This window comes from Falco punctatus (assembly GCF_963210335.1).
Source record: "Falco punctatus genome assembly, chromosome: 5".
NCBI lineage: Eukaryota > Metazoa > Chordata > Aves > Falconiformes > Falconidae > Falco > Falco punctatus.
In genome coordinates, this window is record NC_137584.1 from 12577634 (window position 1) to 12598435 (window position 20802).

General features: G+C 35.6%; 1 protein-coding gene across 46 annotated transcripts in view; it reads right to left on the reverse strand.

Annotated features, from left to right (window-relative positions):
- The window catches only part of RIMS1 (regulating synaptic membrane exocytosis 1), a 345465-nt gene that overhangs the window by 219283 nt on the left and 105380 nt on the right, over nucleotides 1-20802 (reverse strand). For 43 of the 46 annotated variants that reach the window (XR_013928345.1, XM_080388732.1, XM_080388723.1 and 40 more), the window contains exons 2-3: nucleotides 11513-11726; nucleotides 9819-9830 (exon numbers count right to left, since the gene is read on the reverse strand). Coding sequence is in view for 45 of the 46 variants with exons in the window: in XM_080388732.1 (XP_080244858.1) it covers nucleotides 9819-9830; nucleotides 11513-11726 (226 nt within the window). In the remaining variant the exon portion in view is untranslated. The remainder of the gene's footprint in view (nucleotides 1-9818; nucleotides 9831-11512; nucleotides 11727-20802) is intronic. The other 3 variants (XM_080388757.1, XM_080388725.1, XM_080388724.1) reach the window with 1 other exon arrangement.

Sequence of the window (20802 nt, forward strand, 5' to 3'; positions counted from 1 at the left end):
CCAGTGATCAGACACACTGTACCCATTGGAAAAGTGGGTTATATCCAGACTCACCCCACCCTCACACAGATAGAGCACCCTGGCTTCCACATTATCCTCCACCTAACATTGCACATCATTCATTTCAAAGAGCTGTAAATGTATCCAATGAAATTAACTTATTCCCTAACATGTTGATGTAATAAATATGTGCAAGCCTGATTTCCCAGAAGCTAGACATGGACAAATTAAAATTACCTACACCAGCCACAGTCTGTGGATTAGCCATCTCTTTATTCCAAACTTCTGGCTTTTATACTCCAAGATGACTTCTTTACAGACTGAAAAGAGATTATATGCAGCACAACTGAGACAGCTAAATGTTATACAAAAACAGACTTTAAATTTTTCAGTTTTAAAGCTAGTAATATGAAGATGCTTTTTCTGCTTCTTTTTTATTAACATAGTGTATTTGCTCTTTAGTTCTGTATTCCATAGCTGAAATAAAACAATAGTATGTTTATTATATATGGTATATAGTGGTTAAGAAATCTCTAATGACACCAGCCCTTTCTGCACTGCTGAAAACTAACACATTATTCCATTACACAATACCTTGCAGAGAAAATTGTTGTCTTAATTTGAAACGCAATAGGGTAAACTGAATTCAGAAATAATAATAACTTCAAATTTGATATGGCAATGAAAATGCCAGTGCTGGTTTGGATTTTAAGATACCATAAAGGTAAACAGTCTGTTGTTAACAGTAGTGAGACTGGATTTGCCTTGTTACCAAGTGGTAACAATAAATTCAAAGCAATTCATACAATGAATTAAAGGATTGGAAAAAGTAGCACATTTTAAATTAAGACAACTAAAGGTTGTCTTAACATAGTGAAAGGATGGAAAAAGTATGGTGATCTCTCTGCTGAAACTGCAGCTTGTTATGTACAGGTTTTGCATGGGTTGTAGGCTGAATTTGCTTTCTGTTGATAGTAACATTACTAGAAACGTGTTGAAGTGAATGAAGGACTGGAGGAGCCAGAAACAGATCCCTGGGCTGATGATGCTTTGGAAATTATCATCTACACAAACCAATCTACACAGCTATGTTAGCAGTAGCTTATCAATCCTACTCCCAAAAACATCTGGAAGAGATAGCAGCCTGAAATATTTACTGTATAAGCCCTAAATATTTATTATAAATATAAGTCTTAGTATTTACAATAATTGTTCCTAAAAGGTTCATGTTACAGGAGAAATCCCTTATTAAAGACATGCTCTATTTAAAATTAGGATTTTAATTGTATGTATCAGTATTATTACAGCTATCCACGGGTCTTTTTGATGGCACACTTGCAAGCAAAAGGGTGATCAAATACTATTAATGTATTTTCAATCTATCATAATTAATAAGTACAAGCAATAAGATATAGAAAGAAAACTTGATTTCATGCATATGAACACATCATTTCAGCTTTTTTTTAAATTGGCTGATCCTTTTCTCCTAATTTTATAAAATTATATACACATTTTGATTCATCATGAATGATCAGAACTGTGTCTTATTCGAACTGTTCAGGTTGTTTCATTTTGCCTTACAATAGATTTTCATAAATTATCATATTAAATCTGTAAGGTCATGCTTGTTCATTTTCGAAATGGCAGTGCACTGAATAGACAAAGATCATCTGTGTGAAAATAATCTACTACAAAGTTACAGTTTATATAATCGTGTTAATTATACTAAGGTATATAAACACATCAAACAGAAAACTGGCCCTTCTCATGACTTCTTAATATTGTGTTGCACCACTAGTATTTTCTTTCTTTATTATCTCTTTCTTCTTAAAATCCATTCATACAAGAAATCTCAGATTTCAATTCTTAGAACTTATTTCCTTTACTCTTCTTGTCTATATGTACCTGCAGTTGAAACTAACTAAAAATATTTTCCTTTATACAAGACCTGTACCCACTTCTTCAGTGAGAGATTTAGGGCAAAGATTAATCCATTTTTGACAGAGACGTGAAAAAACATATTTCTTTACTGTTGAATTTTCTGAAACCAGAATTACTTCTCAAATCCCTAGTATCACCTTTCCCTAGAACTTTCAAAATTTCCTGGGTCAACAGATGCAGGACCCCAGTCAACACTGTTTATTATTCAATAATGTTACAAAAGGATAAAAAGGGCAACACCTGCTGACAAACAAGCAATTAAAAATTTTAAAAATCAAGCAACTACAAATCTTATTTTACTCCCAGTACGAGGAATCAAAAAATTCTTCAGGGAAAGCATTCAAAAACAGAAGTCTATGCCATTGCATGATACTTTTTAAAATTTAAAACTTAATACTTTTTAAAAAGCATTCTTTTAACTCTTTATTACTATGAAATAACACGCCTGGGGAAAATAGCATCGGTCTGAGTCAAAGATATTCTCTTCTTCAACTGAAAACACCTTATAAAACAACCATTGAAAAATTAAGAGAAACTGAAAGTCTTCTCTCAGGAAACATAGAAGATAGTATTATCATTGTAGAACAAGTTCCTACAGAACATGATCGTAAGATAACTACCATGCAATACAGTGGAGCACCCACCATAATCAGGTATCCAAAGCATTTTTTAATGCAATAAAGAAGTCGACAGCTGGTTTTCTGCCATTTTTTTTCCTTTAGCTGATTAAACATTTCTTATGCATTCAGCATATGTGATTTTATTTTTAAATAACAATAAAATTAAAAAATCACACAGCCTTTACTCACTGGAAAATAAAGTAGTTCTTTCCCATTATTTTTAAAGCATGTTTTTAAGCAGATCTAGCTTATAAGGTGTAAAATGTCAGAACTAAATTTGCTAGTATCTTTTACCATGACAGCGCACCTTGAAAAGTAAAGCTGTGTAGCTTATTAGAAAAATGCAATAAATACATTGTAAGCAAAGTCAAATCTAAATACTAACTCAATATGTACTCTGTACAAAAAGAAAATCAGAGAAAACATTGCAGCGTTTCCCGTTCTAACTTTGTAGTGAGACTGTCCCAAGTCAGGCAGGAAGAAGGTCCTCTTTACATCATTACCTACAGCACTGTATGCCCATATGGGAAAGCCAGCTTTAATCACCATGGAGTTCAACACTGATCTCCCACACCTCTGACAATACGTCAGTCAGCCGGATAAACAGCATTGCTCTTCATACTACCAACTTAACTGGACCAAACAGAGTATGAGGCTGTTAGTATTAAAATGATAAAAATACTACACTGAAGGAAACAAAAAGCTTAAATTTCATCTGCTAGCTTGTATTCTTTCTTCCTCTCTGTTTGAACACTGAGATGAAAAATAGCATAGTACTTCTCAGTTTCTTAAGGATTCTGTGAAATTCTGTTACGATGAGGAAACAAGTAACAAAAATAGCATAAAAGAGCCTTGACTCTTTCTTTGTTCACCATGCGAGTCAAGACATGGATATGTCAAGCTGTGTGAAGCAAGTTCCTCCAGGGAGGCTGGAGAAGAGGACTTCCAGAAGTTCCCTCCAACCTTAGCCACTCTGGGATTCTGTGACTTCTATGGCATACCATCATTTTTGTCAGGTTAAATGGGCATATAAATAATAATTCCTCAATTGATTTAAGTATCTTGAATGACTTGCAGATTTCAAAGGTCACAAAGGTGGTTCCTAAGAGCTTTATTCCACCCTGTACTTCCTGTGTTATACTATATAGTAGGATGCATGTATATATATATACACTACGGATCATTTGTATGAACTAAGCTTCATTTACAAAAAAATCTGTAAAATATATGCTTATACATACACATACTATATATATTTTTTCAATATATGACATTAGGCAAAAGGAGAAAAGGAGGTAGAATAAAGCTCTTTTCAAAAAGCCTTAATGACCTTTGAGATCTTATTAATATTTAATTTTTTTAACACAAGTTTTTGCAATGGAAGGAATTATTACTCACAAAGGTATTGCTGACATTTTCTTAAATGGGGACCAAAAAAAAAAAATCAGAGTAATGCCCATATTCTTGAATCAGTTAAATTGAAACAAAGGTACTGAAAATACAAGACGAAAAATAGGATAACATGTTGAGTGGCAACACTGCAGGGCATTAAAACTTTGGGTTGGTTATGTGGTTTTTTTGAAGCTCCATTATACTACCTGGAGTTTCCAATAATGTTTATTTAGGATCTCCACAGATGACTGTTACTCGGCTTGCATGCTAACAGCAGAAAGAGCCATGAAGGACTCAGAAGCCCTTCCTTTATCATGAGTTAAGAAAGAAGGCTGCAGGTGCAATAGATTTTCTTGGTCATCAACTGTAGAATTGCATGACAAGTAGCCAGTTTAAGTCTTTGGCTAACAGGTAAACATAACTTGGCTAAACAAAGGAGCATAACTAAATGGGAACTGCTTTAAAGCTATAGGGTCAAAAAACCCCAGCTGTCTAGTGACTCTTCTACAGTCCACCCATTACATGAGGAAGCTCTGATCTAGTTAACTTCAAAGCGTGAGCATCAGCTGCCTGCTTGGTTTTTTTGTGTACAAGAAGTAACTGAAATTTTTTCCCAGCTGCACACTGAAAATCAGGTGTTAAAATCAAACATGTTGCTTCAGCAAATCTGAAAAGAAGGCTAATTTTAAGGATTTACTTAAGAGTTCTAACACACTGATTTGTTTGAAAGTGAACTAACTTCCCAGAAAACAAAGTGCTCTACATCTTTCTTGAGATAGAATTCCTCAGTCTTGCTGGACTTTTTTTCTTTTTTCCTTTTCTTCTTTTTCTTTTTTTTTTATCTGCTGAAAGCAGCAGTTCTAGGAGTGATTACTGAAAAGCAGTGCTTCTTTCCTGATGCATATAAACCTCAAATAATTTAAGAAACAAATTATTTTGAATGCTACAGAGAGAGAATTTATGTGCTATCACTTTGCAGTTTGCCATGTAATTTTACCTCCTTCTGATGCATTTTTTTTTTCTTCTACAGCTGTATTAGTCAGAACTTACATAAATTAGCCTTTTAATGGACAATTTGACATAAGAGTTCCATGAAAGGGATGAAAAATATTCCTGACAATCCAGACATTTTGTTCTGACAATATTAACAATTTCTGGTAAAAAAACATTAGTATACAGCTGAATTGCACAGCATATGTGCTCAAGTTGGTAAGGCTTAAAATTAGCAAGGCATTATGTAAGCAAATTTTCAGCATAATTTAAAGAAACTAGATGACAAACACCCTGTAAAAACATCTGACATACAATTAGGGAAGTGTTTCCAAGTTGTCTTTCCTTCTCAGTATAAATCGCTGACATTATACTAAAATGAAAATAATTTCAGTGAAAGACAGATCAGAAATGTGAGTCTCTAGTACTTCAGCACTGATGATCGATATTACTTTCTGCAGTCGTATACTACTAAGCTTAATTAATCAATTCTCTTATATTTATAATGTATTTTACATCCTGATTTCCTCCCAGTAGTCCTTTACATATGTAAACAGAAAAACGAGTTACCAAACCATTGTATTCTGCACAAATCGCATTCCTGGAAAACATGGGAAAATGGTAACAAAACTATTTTTCATCATTTGCTCCCAATTCTTTTCACTTTAAATTTGATCAGAAATTGTGATCCTAATGAAATCTGTAAAATGGGAAACAGATCGCTATAGATAAATATATGGCTTAATCTGGAATATGGATCTTCCACCTTATTCTGTCAATCTCATACGAATTTCATTTAATTCATTACACCTACAGCACCTCACAAAGTACTTTAAATCTGATCCAAAGAAACTGCATTCACTCATTCAAGTGTATGTACTTTTGTACCCTAAGATGTATCTCCATTTCTATAAAGAGAATGAAATTTCACAGATCAGGTTTTTAACAAAGGAAATGCATCTTTTTGCATTACCTAACCAAATATTACGGAAAAGTTTTACAGGAATGATGCAAGAAAAAAGCATATTTTCGGGTGGGTTTTGATCTACAAGGCTGTGGTACCACTGGAGGGAAGAACAGAGAAAGCAGTGGCAGCCAGGCCATCAGGAAGATGGAGCAAGGGCTCTGCCCACTCCTTGCCAAACCACAGAGAAAAGCTGGCCGGACATTTTGCTGGCTTCTCCGCTGCCCTAACAACCCTAGTACGTCACATTAGAGGGGAGAGTAAATGGAATGAAGTAACTTAAACCCATTACCATTTTGGCAATTAAAATGCTGGTGTACGGAACAGAACTAGAAGGATCGAGAACAAAAGTGGAGATACTCTAGGGAACTGACAACACCTAGAAAATGTGCCAAATTAAAAGCAAATGAGCACTCCTGCCAGCTTTTCTCTAAGCATCTACCTGACTTCCTTCTGAAATGCTGTCTCACGTAAAATCCTGTACTAGTAACATTCTGGTTTCTTTAAAATACATACAAATGCTCGGTGCTCACAGTAAATAGGTTGCCACATTCACATAACATGGTTTCTGTATACTTAGGTAATATGAAGGAAGAGAAAACACTTGTATGTTTTCTGTACATCATACAACTGCCAACTGTTTTCAAACCCAATTATATTATTACTGACATTATTAATACTGAATGCTCTCACTGCACAGCTACAGTTAAGCCTGATTTGAATAAGCGAACTAGCTGGAAGTCCTCTTATCTGACAACGCTCCCATTCAAAGTGGTCTGCCCGCAGCCATAAGAAAGGAGAGCAGGCTCAGGTGAGAAGTATAAAGAGCTAACAAACACTCAAAGAACACAGGAGAACTTAAAACACATTTAGTTATATGTTTTGACTTATGAGAAATAATCATTCAAAATTAATCAGAGTGCCTCATTAGCCACTAGGATGTACCAGTTATTGCCAATCAATTTTGTAAGTGTACTGGAGTCATCTCTTGAAAAACCCAGGATGCCTACTAACTTGCACAAGGAATCAGTGTTTTGGGATGTCTTTTATTATTTTAAATGAGGAGAGAACATACTAAGTTTTGCCATATATTTTTGAAACAGTCCTTAAAGTATATTTGGTACTTGCTTGAAAAGGTCAAGAACAGCTCCATTGTATTACATTATATATACCCCATTTTAAAAGTATTTAGCTAGAAGCAACAGTTGCAAGGGATTCCTTAAGGACCTAATTCATTCCCCTACAGCCACAAACAAGCACATCACATAAATCCTTCCCTAAATTTATGAAGTTTAACCTTTAAAATTTTATTGGCTTATTCTTCCTTCCAATAAGTCACATGAAAAAAAATTCCCATGGCTTCGCTCTACTGATTGCAAAAATCTTTTTCCAAGTCAAGAGTATTTATAGCCAAGTTTCACCCATTTGGTCTTAGGTATTCACCATCTTCTAGTCTGAAGGTTATTCTTACTGTTTAAAATTACTGGGCTTCTAGATACAATTACAATTGCTTCAGCTTTGTTCCCCTAATCTCTCTTAGTTTTCTTTCATATGAGCAGCTCTCCATTTCTTCCATCGTCCTCTGTGTGACTTTCTTTGTGCCTATCACAGTTTGTATTTGTCAAAGATGGGTAACACATGGTACACAACATCCCAGGTGAGGTCTCACTAATATTAATTCTCCAACTCTACGGGAAATCCTTTGAACCTAGGATAACGCCTGCCTCTTCCTGGGCTTGGCACTTTGGTAATTCGCACTTCATAATCCCCTCCAACTGAGGCACTCCTAACTTGTAGGAACTTGGTGCATGTGTTTTAATATTAGTATAATTTATTGTGGTAAAAATTCATCTGGTGAGAACAAGGCTCATATAAACATGTTTGAAAAGTCTTTACTAACATTAAACTCACCATTCAAAAAGGGTTTGCCCCTATATGTAGTCAGGAATGTTGAGCCACTGAAAATAATTAAAAAATAATATTTTCCTCTTGTTGCTCTATATAAATTATAACAGAAAGATGGTATTTACTAGGTATATATTAATATTTTGGAATTAATTCATTCTATGTATTCCATTAGCTTTCTGTATATTCCATTAGCTTTCAGGCACTGCTAAAGCAATTGTACTTTATGAAAAAGTTCCCCACGTTCCTCACACAATCAGGACTAATTACTGGATACTATCCCTCTGATTCCTTTTTCTTGGCATGTGGAAGCTTGGAGTTCAACAAAGCAAAACCTAAACCAAGGCAAGTTCAAACAATAAGGATATATTTAATTGAACTTAAGGACAAACCAAATGAGTCAGCTATGTCTTCAGGACACATCTTCAGAGCACTTCACTGCAGTGAAGTCTATTTTCTGGATCCCAAACTACATTTTCCAAATATGAACACCTAAGCCGTCACATCATCAAAGAAACAATCTTTGTATGCAGACACTATCACAATTTCAGTTATCCAGCAAAATTTTTGTTCTGAATTGAAGTGTGAAGGGTACCTCAAGCACATAGGTGAGGTTCACCTAGCTTGCTCTCCAAAACCTAGATGGCTAAATTGTACGTAAGTGGCACTTTTGGCACTTAAGAGCTTTGCTGTTTCTGGCCCTAAAGAAGACCCTGCTGCAAATGCACTAACCTTTTGATACACCCCAGTGGATGCATCAGTGATGCACTGCTTTAGTAAGAAACCAGCATCAAGCTGAAACTTCTTTCTTTCTATCCAAAGTGATTTGGATGAAAACAATGGAAATGATCTGGAAGTCCTGGATTATTTCAGCACTCTGTTCAGAGCACCACACAGAAAACACTGGAAGGAAGCCGTAACAAGTTATATTTCATAGCCATTAGAAAAACAACCATGCTCTCAGAACACTACTGCCTTAGGAAAAAAACTACGACAATATGCAGGTGTGATGATAGAAATCATTTTCTCTGGGTGTTGCACAGTACTAAATTGCACGTTACAGCTATGCTATGGTGTAAATTGAGGCATACTACCACTTCATAATACGGGTGTAACACCATCATCCACATGTCAAAAACTACACTGGATTGTAGTGATTTCACTTTCATTTCAGCTGAAGTGCCAGAGAAACTGGCTAATTCCTACTACCTACGTCTCCAAGTTAAAATCTGGAATATCACCTTTTGCAGACCAGCCTGAGAAGAGGCAGTAAGTGGACATGCACTGTTTTGCTCAGGTACTGCCACCCCCTCCTCCCTGCACAGGCTGAAGAGATGAATGGGGAACTATTCTCACCTATTTCAGATAAGGCACTGGCATTAGTCATGAATATGCCTGTACTTGATCCTAAAAGTTTTCCAGACTATTGAAATGGTAACTACCCATTCACAAAGGATTCACTCCATCTTGCTGACTATACTTACATCCAGTTTTAAGAGATTATATTTTGCCTATGCATATTATCCCAAATGTAAATCGAAGAGCTGATTCCACAAGAATTCCCTAAATTTCTGCTGCAGCCAGAAGTGAAACACAGCAAACCTTGTAAATCAATGTAAAATTGCAATTAAAATACTAGACTTCCTGAAGCTGATGAAAGGACCTTGCATGCAAAATCAAATTGTTAACCAAAGACACTTTTATGACATAAAGCTTTATTACACTTTAATACCTCCTCTAGTTTTTAGCCTATTAATAATTCTCAGTTCTTAATTAATGTCTTTTATTGTCCTAATTTTGAAAAAAGTCTTGGGTTTTCTTGCTGGGCTATCTTTGAAGCGTATGTTCAGCTAGGAGATGGGCAGGGCCTGGGTGTTAGGATTCCTGTTCTTCCCCCCCTCCCTTTTTGATGATTTTAAAATTTCAGCTCCATTTTTTACATTCATATGTTTCCCCATTAACTAACAACATTATAATAATAAATGATAAAAAGCATGGATTCTAACCACTTTGTCCTCCTTTGGGAAAGCATCCAAGGAAGCAGAATAAAAAGAGAAAAGAAAAAAAGAAGAGAAAAAGAATAAAACAGGCAAGTATTAATAGACAGATTTCAAAGAAATGCAATTCTAGTAACTCTCTAAAAAGAGATAAAAACATAAAATTTCAAATTAAAAAAAGCTTTAAATAAAAAGATGACATTACTGCATATGTAGAAAACATGTTTTCCCACCATAACCCACAGAGGCATAAACAATATAACAAACAAAAGGCAAGTTACAAATGAATGGACACTTTTCCATTTCTGTGGCTTGAAACAGTGGGTGAAAATTAATTAAAATATATTTAAGTTTTTTTTCTGAGTAAAGACAGGCTGTATTATATGCACTCTAATAATAGTATAACATACCAAAGTAAACTGTATCTTTAGAGCAAGTCTCTAATACAGCTTATCATATGCATTCTAATAATAGTATAAGATAACATACCAAAGTAAACCATATCTTTATAGACTTGCTTTAATGACACCACCTGCAGGTGATACAATGAAATGCATCTATTTATATTACAATATGATTGTATGAAAAATTTTGTCCAATACACCCATATAATTTAATTCAATGGACTTACAGGTATACCAGGGCTATGGAAAACATCTAAAATAAAGATGAAATGCATTTTCTTCTGCAGGTTTTTTTTTGGTTAACATGACATTTCAGAAGCCCTATTCAGTTGTTTACCTCAAAGAAAGTGAAAAGGCCATAAACTAGTTCCGTCGAGAATGTGACTACCTGCTATAAAATTCATGACCACTTTTAACTGAATTTGTATTGATAATAAGAAAATCGGTGCATTTTCCCTACAAAAGACTAGTACCTTAAAGACATATGAGAAAGTTATCTCATCTCATGATAAATAACAAAACTATTAATGCAATAAAAGGATATTTGTAAAATGTTTTATAACACACCATAATCCTAGATGATCAGGCAAAAACAGTCACTGGATAATGGTCTTACAAATATAGATCCTACCGCTCATGTACAAGTGAATAGCCAGTTCCTTGTAAGGGACGGACTGAACAAAGAATATTCTCAGACACCCTTCAGTTTTGTGGACAGCTACTGCAGCTCACTGCATGCAGATCAGAGGGAGAAAGATTTATCTCACCTTCCTGAAAGCAGGATACCTAATCCAGATTAATATACAGGTTTACTTTTTAAATAAATTTAAAATAAATTGACGTAATACTCTCACTGTGGTAAAAGAAGTGGTTGGGGTTTTCTCTAACCAAAAAAATTGACTGATTTTGTTCAAGAGAAAACTATAAACATATGTGAAAAGCTCTATTTAAAAAATCTAAAATGAAATCAGAGTTCAATAAAAATTTATCAGTGTGAAGTTTTACCTCAGCAAAAGGGTTTCCTCTTTCATTCTGTAAAAAACAAGTATGTTTTCTTCAAGCCATCACTCAAGTAGACCTATACACTAAGTATTCTTTTTTAAAAAATTAACTCTGTGAATCCTAAGTATCTCCACAATCATTAAATACATTATTTTACTTTAGGCACACCTCATAATGAAGTGATGAATGAAACACTTAAGTAAAATGGAGCATGAAATGCCAAACTTAAGATGAACAATCTGCAGCGTGACAACGTCAAGGAGGTTTTTGCTTAAGAGGACACATCAGAAGACTTACATTGTTTGATCGCAGAGAGACACGACCTCCACATCGAGCACAAAACTTGGTCCGGCAATAAGAGCATAAATGGCCACAACCATCTGCAAACTTTGTTTTATGACAGATTCCACATGTTGGAGCATCATCCTTGTGCTCTCCCTGGTAACGGCGGGCTTCTTCCCCTATCTTTCTTACTTGCTCTTTATAGCTTTCAAATTGTTGATGCAACCTCCTGCATAGATGAGAAAAAAGTTTATATAGCAAGAATAGGAGGAAATACTACTACTGTGTATTTCTTTGTTTCAGTTTATAACTCTACCTAACATTCTTGGCACGTTCACAGTATTAAATGTACCTCATATCAAATACATACATCTAAAGGAAAAAAATAACACACATTAGTATTCCTATTAGGTTTACTTCAAAGCTCATGAACAAATCATTTCACTTGATCAGAAACTGATCCAAATATAAAAAGATGGCAAAAAAATACACAGTATTAAAGAGAACCATCTCCATGTACAGAATAAAAGCAGAAATATAATTGCCTGAGCAAATTTGCATTGCTTTTTAAACAATGTTATTTATACAACAGGTGTAATAAAAAAATACAAATCAATCTTCAATTCGTGTCACACTTCTGTTTTCAAAACCTAAATTACTAACACATATAACTTAAATATTTCAAAATGTGCTCTACAATCACACTGGCCCTACTAGAACCTGAGAACAATTTTCTATGTCAAATCTATGTATCAACAACCTATCCTAGTCTCTCTTGTTCACTATGAGAGACTACTTTAAGGTAGAACAGTTCACCATGCTATGTGGAACTCGCAGGCTTTTCATCCATATTTCCAGATGTTGCTTCAACTCTACATCATGGATAACATTAAAAAAATCATGAACAGCTAAACAGATTATTAATACAAACAGTGAATCTTGAGTTTAATAAATGGTAACAGTAGGTGTGTTATCTATAAAGGTCTTGATGATACCCTTCATCTCCACTACCTGCTTTGAGCTACCCACTCCCTTAATTAGCATTGAGACTCACACCATTTAACCAATGTACTTCTAGTGAGACAACTCTGCGTTTCTGTGGGATTTTGTGTGTGTGTGCTGGACTGTTTTGAAATTTAAAATACAAGTAATCAGTGTTATTCATATGACATACTGTTTTGGTGAAGTGGATATTTTTACTTTAGGATGATATTCAAGCCCAGAAAGTGATAATTCAACTTAGCTAACAGGAATCATGATAAAATACACATATTCCATTTGGATAGGAATACCACTGCTTGTAACTACAAAAATCAACCAACTCTCACAGTAAAACCCATGACTTCACAGAGGGATATTCTATAGTGAGGATGCAGCAACAGCAGAAACTAAGAAAAAATCTGTTTCTCCTCACTACAAACACGATGCATTATACTTAATACTTTATGCTATTCAAAAAGTTGGCAAAGGGGTTTTTTTTATTTTATTTTTTTACTAACTTGCTTAATAAACCTTTGTGGTATTGAGTAAGATGATAAAGTAGGTCAAAAGAATTAGGCAAAATACTGGAGAAACAATACTTTTGGACACATTGGATTGCACTTATGATTTAACTTATCTTACACAGCTGCTCACTTACAATACAAAAAAAACCCACAAGTAAAGACATTCAGGAATTTGTGTAATAACCAGCATAACGAATGCAACTAAGTATGGGAGAGGTCTGTAGGTAATTTTTTTTATTACATTAAATAATCCATTAAAAAATAGAACCACGGAAACTAAATTCAGTTCACTTCCATTATAGCAAGACTAAAAGTTCTGGCTCTTCACTAATGTTGAACGGGAAGGTAACAGCAAGCGCTGCCCCTCTTCCTGTTCTTTTCCGATTAGACAGTCTACATCTGTTGTTGTTTTTTTTTTAAATCTCATATGAAGCTTAGGAAGTGTATTAAAACAATGATGTTTTGCCCTTTTGTGTGCACCAAGGGATGAACATACTAGCAACTAAGCAAAATTAAAGTGAGAGGGTATTTCACTTCTTTATAAATATGTATCACTTATTTATAAATTTCTTACATTCTGCATCAGCGTAAGACCCTTTTTACGATGAGGGATTTGAAACAAAGTGCTTATCTTGTATGTCATCCCCCGCATTACCGGAGAAATCCTAACACTTCCTCTACAGCAGGAACGGAATTGGAGAAAACAGCTGCAGAATTCACAGAGCAGAAAGAATCTTACCCAACCCATGGCAGGGCTGGTTCACTTATTTCTTTTGCAAGGTTTTAACCACCTTCACCACCTTTTTGAGGAGTGACAGGATCTCTGTATCTCTGGCGATTCTATAACAGTGGCAGCAAATCCCTCTCACCAGTTTTGTCTTACACAGAAGTATATTAAGCAAGAACTACAATATAGGTGGATATTTTTCAGGTTTGCTTCTCATCTTTCAGGCTATAGAACACATCTTCATCAGATGCAAGGAAAATTTAGGTATATTAAATATTCCTTAATGTAGACAAGCACCTAAAGGTTAGGCTGAAGACTTAATAACATCCTATGATGTAACAGTTTGGGGGACCCTTGAGGCAGCTATCAATTCATTCATTTCAACAGAGAAAGGAAGCAGGCTACTATGTAAGAGGAATATATGTATATATACACACCATTTTTCATCATGCACCCCAAAATTCATCTAGTTCTACAACTGAGGTCAATGCTAGAGCCAAAAAGGGGAGGTTTCCTCACTTACACAGCCTCCAAAGATCACAGGAAAACGAATAAAACACAAGATTAGAACAAAAAATAGAGGAAACTATTCCAGGACTTGACACTGGCCATATGTAAGTCAGATTGGAGAAGTTTCATATATTATATATTTTTATATATATATTTTATATTTATATATATAAAGCACCTATCACCACAGTGATAAACAGTCTTTGGAACCACTCTTGACGGCAGAGGTAAGAACAGGACTTAGTCTGTTAATACTGTACAATACAGTAACAAATACAGTAAAATTCAGTATTTAGTTTCAAATTGTTGACCATAAAAATTCTACCAAATGTTCTCACTAAAAATTAGTATTTATGTTTGAAATCTTTACCTTCAACATATTTCATTGAACAAGTATTTTACAATAGAAAAAAATACTTAAGTGAGAAAAATACCTTCACATAATACTATTTTGTAAAAGCTTTTTCTTGTTGTTTGTTTAGGGTTTGTTGGGCTTTTTTGTTTAGGGTTTTTTTTTTTGTTTGTTTGCTTTGTAGTGGTGACTTTAGCAAACAGTACATAAAAGTTAATGACCATTCTTTTACTCAGTTTAAATGTCCTTTGACTTGAAACTGCAAATCTTTGATCCCACCCAAAAGAAAATGTATTTATTTATCTGTTCCTTAAAATTTGATCCTTTAATCCAGAAATCTATCAGCAGCTGTTGCATAAGAAAATAAGTAAGAACTATCTGATACAAAATTTGAACTAATGAGAAAAATATCCCCTCCAGATGTAGATGTAAAAACACATTAAAATTCTCATAAGTTTACATATTTAAAATATTTAATATTGTATCATTAATTATTTTAATATTGCTGAACTAGAAGTCCCTTAATTTTTGTTCTGTATCACTCTAGCCGCATTTCTTGCTTAATTGATCTACCTTTTTAACATACTGCCTCAATGCCATAAAACTTTGGGTACCTCCAAGAGCATCTCTTTATAACATTTATGTGTGATGTCCTGGTTATCAGCTGGGATAGAGTTAATTTTCTTCTTAGTATCTGGTGTAGTGCTGTGTTTTCAATTTGGTGTGAGGAAAATGTTAATATGACACCGATGGTTTTAGTTAGGGCATGTTTCTTCTAACTCAAGGACTTCTCAGTTTCTCAGGCCCTGCCAGCGAAAGGGCTGGAGGAGCATAAGAAACTGGGAGGGGACACAGCCGGGACAGCTGAGCTGAACTAGCCAAAGGGATATTCCATACCATAGAATGTCATGGTGAGTATCTAAACAGGGGAAAGTTGGCTGGGGCTTGCTGATAGCTGCTCAGGACTGGCTGGGCATCGCTCAGTGGCTGGTGAGCAACTGTATTGTGCGTTGCTTGTTTTCTTTTATCCCTTCCCTTTGGTTTTTGTTCCTCCCCCCTTCTCCCTCCTTTTCATTATAGTTGGTGTTGCTATTATTAGTAGTATTTTATTTTATTTCAGTTATTAGATCGTTTTTATGTCACCCTTGAGTTTTACATTCCTTCCCGATTCTCTTCCCCATCCCTGGGGGCAGCGCAGGAGTAAGTGAGTTGGTGCATGGTACTTAGTTACCAGCTGGGGTTAAACCACAACAGTGGAGTTTCATCCTTTGCTAGGAACACAGAAAGAAGTGCCTGTGCCTTTGGAACTGATCACATCACCAACAGCGTCATCTGATGACCCGAGACTTCAGTACTGTAGTAAACTTACTTATCATACAGGAAAGACCTCTCCACATACAGGATTAAAACCATTCTCTTCTTGGAGAAACAACAGAATAATATCTACAAATCCAACAATACATTTGAGAACATAGCACAGAAAAGTCAAGAAACTCGAAAGATAAGCTTCCTCCAACATTACGGCCATACTTCACTTGTGCAGACCTCACACCTCTCTTAACAAAACAGCTTCCTCCACGTCAGCTGGCTCTGCTGGTGGGGGTGCCTGCTATTTCACATTCACACAGGTGGCACGTCTTGTGTGACCAAAAAAAGATCATGCAGTGGGTGAATCTTTGAGCACATCAAACCTCATATGACTAAAACCAAACCTGTCGTTAACTGTGGATAACTGGCTAGCTGAAAAAGGTCTCATAGACATAGTCCAGCTGGCTGGACAAAAATGCACATCGCTCTCAGCTTATCTGAAGTAAAGCAAAATACACTGTCTTTGGCTGTTTTTGTTACACAATAACAGGAAGATTTCGGTGGGAAAAGAATGTTGCAGGTGGGAACAGAAAACTACAGAAGAGAAACTAGGGGCGGGCTTGGTATTTAGGCAACTAACCAATAATGAGCTTAACTTTTGTAATATGTATGAGCTAATTATAACAAGGTATAAAAGATGACTGTAAGGCACAATAAACGAAGTCTGCTGATCACTCATATTAAGTGATTGTGTCTTCCCTCCGTCGCGACAGTTAACGTTCTGGAAGAGACTGAGCCACATGGAGAGGCACATCAGCCTCAAGACTTTACCACACATACATGAGAGGTTGGCGGCACCACCGCTGGTAGTGCAAGACAAAACACAATACACAGTTTTCATGTGTACAGTGAAAGACTTAACCTGTTTGCTTTTACAGTATACATATACCTCAACATATGTTGAGGTCTCTAGTTATTTCTCCCCAAAGAAAACATAGTAGGTTCCTCTTCCTTTTTTTTCTTCAAAGGCAATTGACAAAAAAAACCCTGCTTTAGCTGCGTGTCATACATGTACCACATTTGCATTTGAATATTCAGTACTTTACATTGACATTGTAAATGTGACTAGTTTACTAGTGACTAGTGAAAAAATTACTGATAGGCAATTCTGCAAAGCTTTACTCATGTCTTTGTGTACTTACTAAAAATTGTAAGCCTTGGAAAATGTTCATGTGATAAGCAGCTTACATACCTTAAACTTTTTAGACAGCTCACTGATATCATTAGGTTGGCAGACAATTAACATTAAGGTAAGCTATAATATTGACTGACCAGAAAGTTGTGTATCTTTTGAGAAGTGGTGTATCTTGGGTTCTTTTGAGCTGGCCCAAGACGTACACTTATACTCTGCAATATATATACTCCACTAAGCAGACATTAAAATTACGATCCAAGAATGTAATTTTTTATTAACAGACTGTTACTGCTTTGCTGTTTTACTTTCACATTCCTATAGCGTTACCTATCTGAAATATTCGCACATATACACTGAAAATTAAAAATTGACAAAATGGTGCACTTGCATATTTATGTTCTGTCTGCATAGATTTCTAAAAAAGCCAAAGATTTTATGCACAGTTACGTTTTAATTTATTTTTAAATGTAGTACGAAACTATTTTACTTACAAATCCAGCAGATGGCACTACAGATTGCATTTTCACTCTCCCAGTTCAACTCAAATGATTCAATCTTGGAATCTTAAATACCTGATGTAACATTATAAAAATACTATGCCCTGTCATGAGTTCACGTTAGCAGAAAAAGTGCCACCTTCTAAGTGACATTGACATAGCCTTAAGTAACTATCCACCAGTGGCTATTGCATGTATGAAAAAAAGCTTATTAAAATGCCTTCCTTTGCCCTGTTACCCATGCCATACAAACACAAATCACACAGAGCTTAGACAATTTTTTCATAAGTAAGATTTTTACCGAGTTCTGTTGTTAGCATTCTTTTTAAATAGTAAATAAAACAAACAAACAAAAATTAAAAAAATTCTGAAAGCAGCCTTTTCTCTTCCACATGCTCTCTACTTCCTCCCTGTTTTATTGATGCAAACACAAATATGATCACGCTTGTAACTCACAGGCGTATTTCTCTACCTCACATTTGTCTCCTTTCCAAACTGAAGGGTTTGGCATACATTACCGACTCCTGTCACGGATGAGATCTCCTTTTACCTCCATTAAACCTTAACCTCCACCTCCATTCTGCTTGCCACTTGAGACCAATAACTACTGTGCTACACTGGACTCACACCAGTTTAGATCTTTACTTCAAAATGCTACATAAGCCTCAGAGATTAATTTTGCAAATTAAAAAAAAAAAAAAAAAAACGCACAAAACCCCCCCAAAGTTTAGCTAATTTCATATCCGTCCAGCTTAAACATTCAGCTATCATCAGCTCATCCCTCAATTCCTTTTCTTGCCAGTGTAAGCCTGTTCTGCTAATAGTCTAATCACAATCCTGCAACAAGTATAATTTATTTTACCTCTCTGTATTTCTCTGATGACCCCTCTTTTCTATTGCATAAAACATAAAGGCCTTATCTTCACCTTCAAAGACTTTCACAGCCTATTTCTACCTCGCTTATCATTTCTCATTCAGTACTGAGGCGCTTCTGTTTGACCTAAACTTTCAAGCAAGAATCTTTGTGGTCTTCCCCTTTTATTGCCCCTAATGTGGGAGTATTAGCAACTACATCTTACCATTATCCTCCTTCAAAATCACTTTTGCCTTGATGCCTACAAAGATCTGGACAAAAATTAGGTTACTGGTATGTTAAAACTTTTAGTTCTCAGACCAGACAATACAGACTCCCCTGTCTGCTCTGATTATTTTATTATTTGCTGAATACTTAAAATGCAGGCAGCCCCTGTGGCAAAGACTGACTTTTTTTCTGTGTCCATAAAAACCCTCGCTCAGAAGGGTTTAGTCCCTGAGAAGTGCTTCCAGGCAATATGGTAATAAAAATCTCCCAACACAATTCAGAAATTCATCAGGTTACTTTTTTCTTTCTTTTAATCATTTTATGATTCTAGTCATTTACTTTTTTGGTTTCTCACCCTCAGGCAATATAATATACTCATACGTTTCCCCATGTCCATGAAGGACAAAGTGTTTTTAACAAGCGTTGGTATTTTCCTATATACCCACGACAGCAGGAACCAGCAGCAGCATAATCATAAAGCATTTCATTGTGGGACTCATGATAAAGTTCAGACTTGGCTGAGACAAAGGTTTCACTGACAGATCTCACATGGGAGTTTAGACTCGGCCAGCACTGCTGGAATTAACAGCTCATCACATGTAACAGATACTTTTGCCTTCTATACAAGTTATCTTAATTCCATTTCCCTCATCTAATCCGTTATCAAGTGCATATTACCTGGCAGCATGCTAGCAAGACCTGTACAGGCTGAGGCAAAAATGTTCCACATCTTAAGTTAGAAAGTTCCCCTCCTCATCACGTCAGAGCAGAGGATTTATTCACAGGGCTCTTATCTGGTGCCTTTTCAGCAGCAGTAACAGTCATTTTCAAGCTAACATCTAACTAAGGGCAGGTTTTCTGCAAGCATATAAACGAGCTCATTAAGTAACTTGCATAAAATGTCATTTTTCAGCTTCCTGGAAGTTTCCTAATGTAGGTTACTGGAAAACTTTATTTTCATATACTTGTATTTTTTTATGTTTTTTTTTTTTTAAGTAACCACAGCCCACAAGCAGACTTCCTCCATACACAACTGAAGAACTGTGAGTCAGAAATGTGCAGGATCTACAATAAGGAATTTACATTCCAGCTTCCCACAGTTCCTCCCAAACGACTGTTACCCTTTCTGAGGTACAAAAGAGAAACCAGATAACTAAGCAAACAATGCATAACGGTACTAAAAAAGGCTTAGCTGAGGAATTCAGAAAGAAACTGTGTATGTCTTACATTAAAAAGAACTTACACACTGAGATATATTTAGTACTGAGGGAATCAATGCCTTCTGCAGAAAAAATAATTAATGTTTATCCCTTCTTTATTTAAAAACATATATTCTTCTGTCATGGCTTTTATGAAAATAGTAAATAATTTATATCAACTGAGGGTTTTTTTAATTTTTTTTTATTCTGAGTTCATAAAATATGGAAACCAATACTACTGCTAAAAAATGATCCATTCTCTCACATGACTATGCTTTTTGGTAACTGTGTGCAGAGAAATTTATGTTCTAAAAGTTAGTCTTATTTTTCATTAAAAGTGTTTCAGTGGCATTAAGAGGGGTTTCGTGATGTTTTTTGAGTGAAAATTGTTACATTTAAATGGTAAAGAATTATCTGGAATTTCAAGGTTTTAACAGGCCCAAAAGTTGAAACAAGACTGAGAGAGGAGGGAAACACCACCTTTTCACCCAGTACTGCTCTGTTCCAATTAAACCACAGAACCTAGAGCTCCTTCAATTTTGGGAACCTCTGTGGCCCTTCCTTAGCCTTTTTAAGGAGATACAAGCCCTTTCACCCAACTGCTGTTACGAGCTGGGATCTGGAAACGCATGCTCCTAGGGCAGGGCATGAACCTTTATTCATGATGTCCCAGCTGGCTTGCACAAAAATGAGGAAGACCTCTAGGTCACAGCACAAGCATACATACTAAAATAATATTCATAAACATTTGTCCCTAAGCCCATTGGAAACAGCTGTTTCAAAAACTGCAAGCAACCACCATAATTCTCAATGGTTTCTCCACTCACATCTGAACATCAAATTCAACAAAACTTTCTTTTTTGAAAACAAGGAAATGACAAGTTGTGGTACGACATGCATTATTGTTGTCTCCTGGAACACGGTCCAGCAT